Below are 14,952 nucleotides of genomic sequence, written 5' to 3'. Positions count from 1 at the left end.
AATTACACACCCAACCAAGTGCACTCCAGCCCGCAAAGACTAGGAAGCATCAGCCATTCTCGGGACCTGCCATCCTTTGATCAAACCTGTTACTATGACGCCGACGATTCATCGAGCCAGATTTCTGCGAGCGAAAGCCGCGGTTCGAGACATGGAAGCGAACCTCTGGACTCAATATCGCAGTGCAAGAGAGCGGTCGAAGATAGCCAACAATCTTTGCCTCAATTCTTCAGATCGTATGCGGTAAGAAACATTCCCTCAATCAGAAAATCTGAGGTCACTTTGCTAACAATCATCAGCTCCACATCCTAGTAGCCATAATCGTTACCCTGTTCCTCTTCGAAATCACCGTTCGCCTACCCTTCCTCCTCGCACTCACCTTCGCGATCCCCTACGTCCACATGATGTTCACACCAGAGAAATCTACACTCCGCTCTACTTCGTACGAGAGTGATTCAGAGGAAGGTCTTTACCGTCGCTCATCCACCTTCTCAATTGTCCCCGGCGAGCCTATTGCCCAGCAAAAAGCTCCAGCAACGATAGGCCCAATCAACATCACCTTCCCCGGATTAACCCTCTTCTTGCCATCGACATGGTTTCCAAGCGCGACAGACTCTGGACGTAGAAGAAGACAATGCTTGCACACCACGTACCGCGAGTCTGCATACCAACCCCGACGCACATTCCGCGAGGCGTTGGGAGATACTGGACCCAGGCTATTCAAGAGGTGGGGTGCGTTCGCCCTTGAGACTTTGTGCTTCCAGATTACTTCTCGGCTTATGGTGCGTATCGCGCAGGCTGCATACGAAGCTATGTCTGGCGAGGAAGTTAACGACAATTTCGTGCATATGTACGTTGTGCACGTCTTGCGCTTCTACAAAGACTGGACTGTAGGGCTGAGCTCTATTACGTGGTTCGTTATTAAGAGGATTGTTGGGAAGACATTGCTGTCGCTGGGGAAACAGACTGTGATGGCCGCTGGCGGCGTGAAGGATACAAGATTGGAATATGAAGATGCGAACACAGTGCAGTTCTGAAAGAAATCGAGGCCTGAGGCGGGAAGAGGGGATAAGGATTATGCTATGGAGCGTATGACAGGGGTTCCTGTTGCTCAATGTTTGGCGCCAATGGGCGAATAATGTGATCAATAACAGTCGTTTGGATTACTCACTTTTGGCGCTTCAATGTGCTGCCAGCGAAACATTGACTGTTTGACTAGCATGTCTCTGACATAGCTCTACTCAATGTCTTTTCCTTCAATGCTGGTCGTACCCATGCAGCAACTCCACGCACAGTGCTGTTGTGATGTATTTCCTTTGACCAAATTCGTGATCAACAATGCCAGCCATGCGAATATTATCAACACCGCAGTCATGATCTGTATGATCACATACGTCCCCATCAATACCGTGTTCACGAAAAAAACACTAGGATTCAATAAGTCTCCGCTATATAGCGGCACTTCATTGCCACCCATTTCAAACCTCGAGCAACATATCTACGTAATCCCAGTGTCCTCCTTTGCACATTGCCATTCTCGCCAGATATAATCTACCTCCGGGAAGCATGAAGCTGATCATCCTAGCAACAGCGATAACGCTGTTGACCACAGCCTCCGCTCACTCATGGTTGCACTGCACCAACCACAACAACACGGGTATAAAAGCCGACATGGCAGCTGCAGCACTTGCAACGCCACAGGCGCCGGTTGACCCGCTGTACGTACCCATTCTTTGATCGCATGTACGAATGAAGGAAATTAACCCTCTCACAGCATGCCAGCTTTCGCAAACCTATGCCATGGCTGGCCGCGCGCAAAGCAAAATCCAGGCGATTGGAGAGATGAAGGCATAGAATGTTCGTGTACCCCTCTTCCCCTTCCTTATATGTCCTCTCTAACAACATCCAGATCTATGGGATCTCCCTGCCCAAGCCTCAAAGGGCGACACGCACGCCTGCCACCCCCACCAACGCGCGCCAGCGCAATATCTAACTCCTACGATCCCGCAAGAACCTGGTAGCAAGCCACCCCACCACGACGCGCCGGCCCCGATGGCAACAGCTGCAGCCGGGTCGTCCATAACACTCATGTTTGGCGGCAACGGGCACAGCCGGGGCAATTTCGGCGGCGTGGAGAAGGGCGACCCAGGAAGAGTCTCCGTGTACTGGGCTGGTAGTAAAGAGAAGGAGATTGTGGATGTAAAAGAGTTAACAAAAGAGAATCTTGTGCAGGATAATGGGTTTAGTGAAGAGAGCTTTGCGTATCCGGCGGATCTCAAGGTTACGGCGCCGCCGGCGCTGCAGGATAAGGGAAATTGGCAGACGGTGCATTTGTAAGTCCATTTTCTTTTCGTTGGTGCTGTGTTGTTAGGAGCGGGGACAGATGTGATCGGGAGAGTTCCCTTGCTAACGTTTCGGTATAGGCCAGAGTGTATGGAGAAGGGTCGGCATATGATGGTATGGGTGTGGAATTTTGACGGTGCGAACAAGTACAGTACGTGTTTCGATGTCATGATTGAATGAAAAAGAGAGGACTGCGGGCGAGAGGATACATCAGATTAGTGACGTAGAGTCACGCAATGTATGTCCCTTTACTATTAGTGCTTTGCTTCTCTTTGCCCACTCGCTGTGCCTGCTTCTCCTCTCGCATGTGCAGTCGCATTGCTGTGTTCGACCAACTTCAACGGACGGTATTTTGCATCCCACATCTGCTCTCTGATCCACTCCTCTAGATCTGCATCGTCACTTGGTATATCCTTCTCTTGAGCCAGATCATCCTCCACGGCCTTCTTGATCACACTCTTCGCAATCTGGACGCTGATTTCGCGCACGTCTTCGACGTCTGGTAAGAGACCGGCTCCGCGGTTGTTCAGAACAGGAGCCTCCGAGGCAAGGGCTTGTACAGCTGCGACGAGGAGAGCGGGAGTCATAAGGCGGGTTCGGGAGAGGACAGCGCCGAGGCCGATGCCAGGGAACGTTACCGAGTTGTTACATTCAGCTTGGAGCGGTCAGCAACATCATTATGGAGCGAAAATTGTAGACTCACAGATATCGTATTGCTTGCCATTGTGTTTGACCGGTGGAAATGGCGAACCGGTTGCCACCAGCGCTTTGCCATCGGTCCAGTCGAATAAATCCTGCGGTTTGGCCTCATGGAGTTTGGTTGGGTTCGATAGTGGGAATATGACAGGGCGCTCGACGTGCTTCGCCATCTCTCGAACGACGTCTTCTGAGAACGACCCTGGCTTGGTCGAGGTACCGATGAGAACGTGTGGCTTCACCTCCCTGATGACGGACAGGAGATCGCCATGCTCTTTGCCTTTCCACTCCTTGTCCTCTCGCGCAAACGGAAGTTGGGCCGGAGTGAGCTGATCCTTCTTGCCTTGTAAAAGCAGACCAGGCTTGTCGACGCACCTATACTGGGGTCAGCGTGGGCTCCTGGACTGAGTGTGTAAAGAAGCATACCAAATTTGGCGCCCGGCTGCTTCCTTCGACTTCCCGGTGTTCTGGACGATGGCATCTTGGATCTGGTCCGCAATTCCCGTGCCTGCCGACCCCGAGCCAAACATGACGAAGCGAGCTTCTTCCCATTTGGTTCCGCTTACTTTGAAGGCTGCCATGATAGCTGCAAGCGTTACGCAGCCGGTGCCTTGTACGTCGTCATTGAAACATGCGATCTCAGGTGTGTATTTGTCTAGAATCCTTCGCGCGTTGTTCAATCCGAAATCCTCGAAGTGGATGTAGGCTTTGGGGTAGTGTTTTCTCGCAGCCTTTACGAACTTGTCGACGAAGTCATCGTATCGCTCGCCGTATACTCGCTCTTTTCGCATGCCAAGATAAAGCTCGTCGTTGAGAAGGTCTTTGTTCTACTCTCGTTAGCAATGCGCATCTATTTCGGGTCTCTACTGACATCGGTGCCGCAGTCAAGGACCACAGGGAGTGTTCGCGAAGGATGTATACCTGCGCACAGAGTGTAGATGACGAGCTTCGCTATGCTGATGAGGATGGCTCCTACACCCTGATCGCCAATGCCGAGTATCTGTTGCCCGTCGCTCACGACTATCACATCGATATCGTCGGGATTTCCCCATTGCTTGATATCGTCCTCGACGCGGTCTGCATCGTCGATGTTGAGGAAGCAACCTTCAGGTCGCCGGAAGATCTTGGAATAGTCGGCAATCGCCTCGCCCTCAGTGGGGGTATAGATGACCGAAAACATCTCCTTGAGGTGGTCGAGGATGAGCTGCAGCCGTCAGCCATGCCATGCCATGACCGACACCATCAACCGTCGCATACCCTGTAGTATAATACTTCGTTCTGCTCCTTCAGACTCGTCATGAAGGTGTTCTTGGCGAGGTCATTCGGTCGGGAGCAGTACTGGGCGTATGCGCGCTTGACCTGCTCGTCGAGGGTCTGGACGTTGGTGGGAAGGAGCCCATGAAGCTTGAAGACATCGCGCTCTTCTTTGGTGAAGGCCGAGCCCTTGTTGAAGTAGGGTGTTCGTAGAAGTGCATTGCCCTGGACAGTGTGTTAGTCGTATGGCTACTAGAGTGGGTGGGCGTGTAGTACAGTCAGGCTAGTCTCCTGTGGTCCAGACGTAGACAGAGGCAGATGACCGAACTTGGCGTTCTTTTGCTGCTTTGTATCAGTCGACATATTTGCGATGGGTCTGCCGCAAGCGATGCGCGCAACTCGAGAGACGTGACTGGGTAATGGCTGGAATGCGGGCAGGCCGACGTGATCCAGAGAGGCATGCAATGTTAGCAGAGGCTAAATGTTAGTGTCGTAGAGATCACAGTCTCATATTGGAGGTGGTCTATCGTCCTCGCTGGCGGCGACAGCCTGTTGAGAAAGGCGTTGCGCGTCGCGGTTTCGGCATGATGACGTCGACGTGAAGCTATCAGGTGCCGGACCCTGCAGCGCAGAGGCTAGACCGTTCAGACGTTTTTGCTGCATGAGGAAGACACGCCGCTTGACGAGTCCACGGGACATGGGCATGCACAGATATCTGATAGTAGGCAACGAGAGCGCGAAGTTTGCCCAGGTGGCCACGAAACGACCCCGGACGGCTGTCTTCGCGCACGCGGCACGTGCTGGCACCTGGGCAGTTAGTCGCAACCACCACTCCACTCTCTTTACTTTCTATTCGACTTGACCCCGCAGCGAACAACAACATAACGGCATAACCCTCCCTTCCTCGAAGATTCAATGGACCGACTCTATCTTCCTCCATATACAAATCCGTCCGAAGCCGACAAGTCATCCAATCCGAATTACTTGCTCCAGGACCTCCTTTATTCGTTCGCTTTCTTGAACATGTTGTAATAAGGCGGGCTCTCGTCGAGCAACACCGCTTTCCATGCCTTCTCATTTGTGGAAGTCATTTCGCTTGTGTTGAATTACGTCGGGTTCGTCTCGCGAATAGTATCTACGCGAAGTCGCGCTAGTCGACTGCATTACCGTCTTTGTTGCACTGTATCAGTCTTGTAATCTTCTTTGCAAAAGTCAAGGAGAATGACTTTAGGATCAGCTCAAGACATATTTTGAACTACTTCACATTGCCAGAGCAGGCACGATTGGAAGGACTCAGTAAGAGCTTGGAAATTACAGGAACTCTTAGAGCATCCTTGAAGTGGCTCCTCCAGTGGGGATGTATAGACCCGTCACGATGGAGACTAAAGCTCCAGCTCCAGGCCGGCCTTTTCAAGAGCGACCTCGGGATGCGTGGCAGGCCGACGCAGTCTGGAAGGCGCAATCGCATAGTCGCCTCCTGCCGTGAGCACATTGATCTCCTGCCGGGTGAGGATAACAGCCACTAACGGTCTAGAAGATTGAAAAGTCCAAGCTCAACAGGCTCAACAGGCTCAACGCGGGCGTGCTTGCTGTATGAAGTTTCTACGCTAGCTACCCGCATTCTGGGGAAGCAGTCGCACACAGCATATAATCCCCCGTTTCTTCTCCTTGCTGAAGATCCTCACCTTGCTTTCGCTCACAATTATCAACTGCTTCAAGCTTTCCATCACACTCAGTACGGCAATCTCCATTACATCCAGCAACCAAGCACCAAGTCGCAAACATGAAGGCTACCACCATCATCGCCACTCTCCTCTTCGGAACCACCATGGCCGCCCCTGGAGCTGTAAGTTCTAATCCCCATGTACCGTCATCCTGTTTGAGACTATTGCTGACAGTCACTTCCCAAAGATCTCCCTCAAGCGCTCCTTCATCGAGGCCGACACTGGCGTTGATGGCGGCGGTGCCACAGTCGCCGATACTCTCACGGCATGTGTCGAGTGTCCATGCAACGTAAGTTATATCCTCTGCTATCTATCGCAGAACGAATAATACTGTACCTGGCTGATGTATATGCGTCTAGGGTTTCTACGGTGGCTGCACATGTGTCGTCAACGGCTGCTGTCTCCAGAAGAACTGCACTTTGCCTCGTTCTTGAGGGCTACTTTGTCACTACAAGACCGGAATGGACGCACCCTGAGTGAAGTCTTCTGGGGTGCAAGTATGTGGATATGTAAGGGATGGATGCACGACTTCGCGGCAAACGACAGGATTTAAGGATCATGGATATATGTCTCAAACTATATGACTAGGCAGTGACAATGCCTGAGACTCAATCAAGAAGATATTTTCAAACTTCGTTGTCCACTCGTCTCGTAACAATGGAGTGATGCAAACAGCAGTGCCCACCAACATATTTAAGACGGAATACTGCTCGAGGCCATCATGAAAAGAGATGAAAGCTAGACCAAAGACCCGACAACGATGGCGAGGGCGCTGACCACGGCCGTTGTCTAAGCCTTCCAGCCACCCTCAGGCACCTCGACATGGCCGTTATCATCACAGCAGCATCCCCCCGAGACGCATTCACAAGCGCCAGTAAAACCCTGGAGGCGCCGTCAGTGAATCTTGATAATACTCCATGCGCCGCCCTTGCAGAGGAAAAGGCCGACGACGAGGAGACTTAATCCACATGGACACTCGATACAGGCAACTTGCACAGTACCCTCGACGTTATCGCTGTCGCGGACTGCGATGGTCTTGAAGGAGCGATTGAGGGAGACCTGGTAGGATGGTGTTAATGAAGTCTTTAGGGTGAAGGTATAGAGAGGCGTACAGCTCCAGGAGCGGCTAGGACAGTGGCAGTATAGAGCAAGGTGCTGATGAACAGAGCGAACTTCATCTTGATTCGGTGTTTCGAGAGTAAGTAGATTGGTATACTCGGTGGTTGTTTGGGAGGTGCTTAGAAGAGTCGAGGGAGTCAGAGTCGTCACTTTATGGGAAACGAGATTGGGGCGGAATAGCCAAGTGAAGTTGGAGGCGTATATAACTATTTACTGGTGGTCTCACTCATCCTTCTCTCTCTGCATAGCTGGTACCAATGAAGCGTCTTTCTTGCCTTGGTGCAGGACCCGAACTGTGGCCAAATATCGATTTTTTCTCAGCTTATCCTCATGGAATGGTCAAGAAATATGGCGTGGCCGGTGGAGTGTCGCATCTTCGTGTCAGTGGTTGGCTAAAAAAGTGAAAGTCGACTACGCCCCACGCCGTCATCCATTGTCTCTCCTCGCCGCTAGATCAGAGTAACGCTAATCCTACGAATGACCCGGTCTGACAAAGAAGGGCCAAGACTCAGGTAGCCGAGTCTTTGAGCATAGCTGTGCTGATATGGCTCTCTCTTGTCGAGAGGAAAAGTAGCCATACAGCCATACGATGTTCTTCCCTATACGGCACTGTTGATCTGCCCACACTGAAAGCTTACGCAGTGAATAAGTACTCGCTGGATGCGATCGACGGTAGCCAAGAAGAAGGACGTGTATATGTGCGTATTATACGCCCGAGTTGCGCTGCGCCGTGTTGGTGCCTTGGCTTCGCCGTGGGGTCTGAGACAACCCGTCAGCATGCAAAGCTGCGAGATACGACGAGCAAGAGCCATATGTTTGGCCCGAGAGATTCGTACTGAAAATGACAATGAGCGTTGATGAAGTGCGAATTTGTCGTCAGGCGGATGATAAGGAGTGCGTCATCGCCCCGCTTTTGTTAGTCGCGTCCCTGACGCGCCCCTACCCGTATGGGACGCGACTGCGTTTGACAATCCTCAACCATCATCATCTCGAATCACTTAAGACGACTCAGACACTCGATAGCTTCTACTAGAGACGCAGCGCTGCATTTTTTTGCTGCATGCGATGCTTGTACAAGCTATTCCCCAATTTTATCTTTCCGCTGAGCCTCCGCTGCGCTCTACCTGGTTACGAGACCACTTCGAATAGGTTCAGGCAACACCTCGAGGATAACGACCAATTCATCTTTATGAATTGCTTACCATGGTTGACACCATTCCCGCGCGGGATGCGGCTCGTAGGCGAAGGCAATCGTCGTTGTCATTCGCCTCGAACTTCCGACATGCTATAGAGCAAAGTTCACCCACTTGAGGTCTACGGAAGTCGTGGTGAAGTCGAGATGAACTCAGTAGGCTATCTCGCACCATCAATTCCTGTCCCTAGTTCTCGTGGTGAAGCTGGGAAATTGTCTCATATACTCTGCCCTTCACTTTGCTCGATCCTTGTCGCAGCTTCGTCGTGGTGAATTCGATGAACTGTCTCGCATACTAAGATTTCATTTTCTTAAATCCTCGTCGCCGCTTTCAACATTTCCCCTCACCGACCGCGCAACGACTTTTGTCCCAGCCACAGGAACGCCAGAATGAGCGCTCCGATACTCCCCGTTTATCCGCAATGGGTTGCGCAGACCCTCACACCCTACCTGCGCTACGCCTTCAAGCACTTGTTGCGTGACGATCTCGACATTGAGCCGTACGTCCAGCGAGCGCTCGAGACCTCTAGTTTCCAGCCCGTAAGTTCCGTCATTTGTTCACTTTGACCGCCGCCGGGGTGCTGATCCGTTCCAGAAATCTTCTATCGACGGCGACGATCTCTTTCTTGAGCGCGTGTTCTTCGCGATCGAACGTAGACACCAAGGCCTCCCAGCCGAGCTTAATGGACTCACGGATAACCTGCAGCCTCTGGCGAGGTTTCTCATCCGGCGGGCGCAGCTAAAGGGACCCTACGAGCTGCTGCATCGCAATGCGCAGCCCAGTGAAGCATGGAAGAAGTACGAAAGTGTACGGCTCATGCAGATTGCGCCCGAAAACGCGAGAGGTATGTACGCGCTTTCACCAGATTTGCTACCACACCATCATAAGCACAACGCTCTTCACCCCATTTAAGCCCTACATTCAACCCACACTGTTCACACTTCCGCTCCTTCATCTCGGTAATGTCATATATACACCCTCAATTCCTCTACGCTGTCCAAATTTCAACTGCTACATAGGCCGTAGACTCTTTTGCAGCGAACTCTTTGCTTAATTGTGGATACTTACGCGCACATCAGTGCCAAACTATTCCCCTTCATCTGTGGATAATCAACCAGGAACTTCAACTTTCGCGATGACAGCAAGACCGCCCACGAACCACGATATCGACCCTCGTTTACTCTACGCAAACCCGGGCGACTTCACTGAACCTGGGCTCTCGGGAACCTTGACTGTTCCTGAGTTGCAGCACTATCAACGTCGAAACCAAGAGATCGAGGCATTCTGGGCAAGAAGACATGATCAGCTTCCCAATCAGCAGCAAAGATTTGGACTACAACACCCGTCACCCGGCTCTCAAGGTTCTCTACAAGGTCGTCAACACGAGATGATGTCGCCAATTTGGCAGAGACAGTCCAATGATACTGTGAACGGCCCGGGATTGCCGTACGCACCACGCCCGGCTCTTCAGCAGCATCCTACTCCGGATTACGTACAGCAGACCGGACAGCAGCGGAGTGTAGTACCATCCCAGCTTCCAACCCCTGCACCGACTCCTACGGCGCAGATGTATGCACCGGCTCAGTCCATCCAACAGTACTCCCCACAACTGGGTTCTTACCAGCCTACGGGCTATTCATCTTTAGCACAGCCGCAATACCTCCAGCCACGCGAGGCGCCCACGGCACCAGAGCTCAAAATCAAGCAACACAGCTTCCCTACTGCGCCTCGGTCTCAGCCCACGCAGTCCGGAAATACTGCCAACCGTCGTCGCAATACTCAGCCTGGCCTCCCGACTCTTGCTAGACCTGCCGGTATCTCCAAGTCCGTTCCTCAACCCCACGCAAGTACTGCCACACCGGACTGGACCGACACAGCTCAGCTTGCAGCTAGCATGCCGGCTTTCAAAAGTCTCCCGAAAGCTGAGAAGGTAGCCAAAATTCTGGAGATCAACAGAGCTATAAAAGCCAAGAACCCTACTGCGCTCACGGCGATAGATCAGTTCCTCCTTGACCATGGTGTCGCTAAAGAAGACGTCACTGCAGTGGGAGTAGTAGGGCCCGATGGTAACATAGTGAAGCCACCAGGTCAACAAGCGATAACCGTTCCGGCACCGGGCTATCCGACTCATCCGGGTGTGCATGCGACTCCATCGGGTATGCCAGCCTTCGCGCATCATCCAGGCTATTCGAACATTACGAGTTCGTTCCCTCAACCGTCCTATAACCCACCAACAAAATCTGCACCGGCCAGCAAGCGAGGGAGGAAGAAGAAGGAGAAGAAGTGAGACAAGCTGGAACAGCACGTGAGCTGGACTGCTATGAGGATACTGATGTTTGTTTCCTAAACCACTTTGTCACTTGATTGGAGCCTACATAGTGCTTGCTTTTACGACGGTACGTTTCCGGGTTGTGACGCGCGAGTTCATACTGGAGGGCTGTTGGCCTAGGCAAGCTTCCACGTTTCCACGTAAAGTATAGCTTAACAAGGTTGATGAAGCAAATTACAAGATATATTAGTGACTGTGATATTGAACGTGACTATCTGTGAGCCGCATCTATCTAGCATAAGCCCTCAACTCAGGCTCAGCGTACATCTTTTGTGGGTACGTCAACAGCAGTACACCAGCCACAGGAATGAGCCCTTCAGTAGCCAATACATCGTCAAGGTCGAGACCCTGAGCGGCGTAGGTACTGCAAACGCTCTTGACATCAATGCGATCCACATTACCCGGTCCATCGTGCGTAAGCGCATCAACGATAAGCGCGTAAGTCAGAGGGTTGAACAGAACGCCGGCATGGCCATAGAGGGAGCCGCCTAGCTGTCCAAAGCACACCTTCTGTACCTCGTTGTTGGAGACACCAACATTGCGCGCGTCATTGATGAACGCGGATGCGATAGTGCCTTGTTGAGGCTCCACAACCTCATCAAAGAGGCCGGAGTAAAAGGTCGTAGTGGGTACGTATGCGCTGTCGCCTCCATCACGCCTGAGCGATGCAATGTAATCGGAGGTAGCCTCTTGCTGAATAACAGAGGGGTCGCAGGGAAGGAGCGCGATGTCGCTGTTCGGTGTCAAGCAGATCGCGTTCGCGATGACAGTGCCCTTGAAGTCTGGAGACACGGGAAGGAAGTCCTTGACAACCTTGCGGGTTGATGGCCAGTACTTCAACACCCACTGTGTGTCCAAACCACCCTGGGACCAAGATATGACGGCGATGTTTTCCTTGTTCGTGCGTGAGACGGCACTGATGTAGTTGATGGCGTAGGCAATGTATTCAGAGTTGGTTTGCGCGTCCGCAAGCATAGCGCCGGGGATGTTGAGCCATACGGGGTCAGCATAGCTCTTGCCATTCAACAATTTCCTGAGGTTGTTGGCGAAGTTTGTGCCTCCATAAGCACCAGTTCCGGGTACAAAGATCACTGGGCGTTTCGCGCCGTAGGTGAAGCTAGGTGGGATGAAGAGTGCTTTTCGGAGTGCTGACTCGGAGAGTGTGTATGGCGCATCAGCAGCATCCTTCTTCGGGTAGATACCGACGGTGGCTGGGTTGTTGCTGTTGATGCTGTTCTCGCCGAAGGGCAGACCACCGGTGAAAGCGGCCTTTAGCGTGTCGTCAAGGACAAGGCCACCGGCTATCTGGGTCGCTACTGCGGCGAAAAAGTCCGTTCGCGTGGTCGGGCTCGCCCAGATTTGGGAGTGCCTTGCGACTGCCTCTTCGATGTTCGTTGGTCGCGAAGTAGGCTGAAGTTGCTGAAGGATGTCGAGCACCTTTGGGGCATCGCCGTCCTTGACTGCTTGGTCGCATTGGCCGAGAAGGCCACCAACGAGGGAGGTCAAACCAGATGTGAGTTTACTGAGCAGTTGACGTTCATCCAGTCCCTGAACTGCGTCGACGGCCGGTGCTGGTGCTGCAATCGGTGCAGGTGCCGCAGCTGGAGATGGTGCGGGAGCTGCGAGCGACGCAGGGAGAACGCTCAGAAGAGCTAGCGATTGGATGGAGAGACGCATGTTGACAATTGCTGGACCTTGGTACAAGAAGCAAGCACGACCAAAAGATGAGGAGATGCAGGGCCCTGGTCGATCAAGATAAGCAAGCATACGACCCTTCTTTAACCATTCTTACACCACGAGTCGTGAAGCTCAAGATCGTCATCCTGCCCAAACGTTGCATCGCAGTCTACCACGAAATGTTTACATTGTCACCGCTCTAGCGTCGCCGACCAGGTGGAACAGTCGCGGAAGCGCATCTTGGTATATATCGATCTGCATAGGCCTTGTAGATCATGCACTACGTAAGTCATTAGCGTACGGGACGGGCTGTGATCATGATCTCTCCCCTGAGTAAATCAAGAGCTGCTTTACTAGATCCGGTTCGAAGACTATTGAATGCGGCAGTTGAGCGCCACTGACATCGTGAACCCACTTTCCGCTTGGGCTCGGATTGACGCATGGCTCTGGCGCATTCGGCATTCGATCCACGCGAAATAACCTTCTGCACGTGTTAGAGATGCATTGTAGTGATGGTGGTTGAGCAAGGAATGCATGAACATCGGCCGGTGAAGAGTGCGCGGAGAGAAGAGGAGTTGCGTCCACAGCCAAATAGACGGACTGGGTTGTGAAGATGCGATTGGCCGAGTCTTGCCAGCACACCTGGATAACCGCCTGGGCAGTCTCTTAACCTGACCTCGCTCGACCTCGCTCGACCTCGGCTTAGCAGCCCGCCAAGATATCGGCGATGAGGATTGCGCGCTGTGGAGACATACACATGCAATTCTTCTCAGAGACGAGGGATTCTGTCCGTCAGATGGGTGTTTTTGACGTTGACAAAATGTCCGTGGGCCCACACTCCGCACATCAAAGCGCGGCCCAAACACCCGGTCCGCCCTGCGGAAGTTATCCCCGTACTTCTTCTTTTCCAGTCCGCATAATCTCTCCTTCCGATTCTCAACCACTGGGAGTATATTTCAGGCGTATGCTAGCGTATCACACCAGAACAAACTTGTAGTTCTTTCCAAGACCCCTCGTTCGGGCTAATCTGTGGCTAGAGCACCACTACTACTGCGTTAACATCTGGAAAGTTACTGAACCGCATACTATCACCTCTACCCCGCCACAACTTCAAGCATTTGGTCTCGACTCTCTTGTCTTTTTCTCTCTCCCCCTCAATTCTGCGCGTTCCATGGCGCCTGATTTGACGAGCTTCTCGGAGTCGTTGAAGCCGTGGGCTGTCACTGAGTTCCCTCGGCTCGTCTGGGTGTGTATACTAACGATGTCGCAACAAGAGCTTATTTGGAGGTGTCTGTATGGTCAGGTGTATAGGATCATTCCATGCCTACAGCCTACAGTAGGAAGGGACCTCGGGACCTCGGAAGTCGAACGGTCTTGAGCTCCATCAAAGTCTTGGATCGAGAGATAGTAGCAGCTTCTGCCCCCATTCAAAAACGCAGGTCTAGCGCATAAGAACCATTAGCCAAGACATCAGAGAGGATTGATGTTGGATCGTGCAACACAGCAATCTGCTCGTTCTGCGATGCGGAGAACATCCCGTGTTGGTGCTAGAAACGCGTGACGTCATTTTAAACCAGGCATGTTGGTAGCGTGATTCACAGCCGTCCCGGGACGCACCCGTGGACGCGACATCTACTTCAGCGTCCCATCTTTTGGACGACACCGTGCTCGCCCTATGAGTTTCTATCACGCGCACGCGATTGATGTCTCTTTTTTTTCCACGTTGAAGAAGCCTGTCGCAATGCCACCCAGACATCTAAATGATGCCAACCGGCTTGGAGAAGCCATGAATCAGCTCGCGGAAGAGCTCGCCTAGGTGCGACGGGGAAGTAATACTTTTAAGCAGCATGCGATGTATCGGTGACATGGTAATGTCTGCAATCGTCTGCATCATGATGTACCTGCCAATCATACTCTGATTGTCGCAGTCTTGGTAGTCACGTCCACAGGAACCGTAGCTACCGCGCTCAAAGCGTCTTCTATGGCCCAGGCACAGACTCATCGCGACCTTTCACGTTGCACATCGCACATCGACCCTACGAACGCACGCCCTCCCTATTCCTAATGTACCTTGCTTTATCATCGTGCAGGGCCGACACGATCTCCTATCTGGGCCCTAATGAGTAGCTCGTTCTTTCAGTTACCGCTGCCTACAGCTCCTTCTACCCTACACCAGGCCCAACGGCACGATGCTGCTCTTGACATTCTCAACACATGCACCCTTCCGCAGCTGTTGGATCTCGATGACAGGCCCACATTCGTGCTCAACATGGACGAATATTCGAAGGGGTGTCGAAATCCGATACGACCGATCTTTTGCAATGCAGCACTCCGAGAGCAACACCAGCTTTGGGAGAAGGTAATTGGCACTTCTCCAAGCAATAGCGATTCCCTGGATGGTGGAGCAACACATGATGAGTTTCGAATATGGACGACAATCCTCAGCCGGTTCAACGACTCCCGGGATATATTTCCCATCACCATCGAGTTTGAGAACTTTTTATGGCTTGGTGTTTCGATTTTTCCCAATTGGCGAATCATTAGCGCACACAAGCTTTTCCAGAATGAAGATATCCCTGAAGGGGATCCGCTGAGCGCATCAGCACCGCGACTTGAG

At 52.3% G+C, this 14,952-nt stretch overlaps 4 protein-coding genes across 4 annotated transcripts; 2 read left to right on the top strand and 2 right to left on the bottom strand.

The window, feature by feature from the left end:
- Positions 1-1,775: 1,775 nt before the first annotated feature.
- J4E92_001233 (uncharacterized protein) lies at positions 1,776-2,337 on the top strand (the record flags this gene model as incomplete). The annotated part of the gene is made up of 2 exons (XM_051492646.1): positions 1,776-1,857; positions 1,910-2,337. 2 exons carry the CDS (start codon positions 1,776-1,778, stop codon positions 2,335-2,337), a joined length of 510 nt encoding a protein of 169 aa, XP_051358158.1.
- Positions 2,338-2,597: 260 nt separating this feature from the next.
- Positions 2,598-4,656, bottom strand: J4E92_001232 (uncharacterized protein; the record flags this gene model as incomplete). Its single annotated transcript, XM_051492645.1, has 6 exons — positions 2,598-2,998; positions 3,047-3,414; positions 3,466-3,866; positions 3,911-4,243; positions 4,297-4,518; positions 4,570-4,656. 6 exons carry the CDS (start codon positions 4,654-4,656, stop codon positions 2,598-2,600), a joined length of 1,812 nt encoding a protein of 603 aa, XP_051358157.1.
- A 4,062-nt stretch (positions 4,657-8,718) lies between these two features.
- On the top strand, positions 8,719-10,616 carry J4E92_001231 (uncharacterized protein; the record flags this gene model as incomplete). Its single annotated transcript, XM_051492644.1, has 3 exons — positions 8,719-8,868; positions 8,924-9,173; positions 9,472-10,616. 3 exons carry the CDS (start codon positions 8,719-8,721, stop codon positions 10,614-10,616), a joined length of 1,545 nt encoding a protein of 514 aa, XP_051358156.1.
- A 270-nt stretch (positions 10,617-10,886) lies between these two features.
- J4E92_001230 (uncharacterized protein) lies at positions 10,887-12,335 on the bottom strand (the record flags this gene model as incomplete). Its single annotated transcript, XM_051492643.1, has 1 exon — positions 10,887-12,335. The coding sequence occupies one exon, from the start codon at positions 12,333-12,335 to the stop codon at positions 10,887-10,889; it is 1,449 nt and encodes a 482-aa protein (XP_051358155.1).
- Positions 12,336-14,952: the final 2,617 nt, after the last annotated feature.

The sequence above is a fragment of the Alternaria infectoria genome (assembly GCF_024043175.1).
Source record: "Alternaria infectoria strain BMP 0036 chromosome Unknown scaffold_1, whole genome shotgun sequence".
Taxonomy (NCBI): domain Eukaryota; kingdom Fungi; phylum Ascomycota; class Dothideomycetes; order Pleosporales; family Pleosporaceae; genus Alternaria; species Alternaria infectoria.
This window is presented reverse-complemented; position numbering and strand designations above follow the sequence as displayed.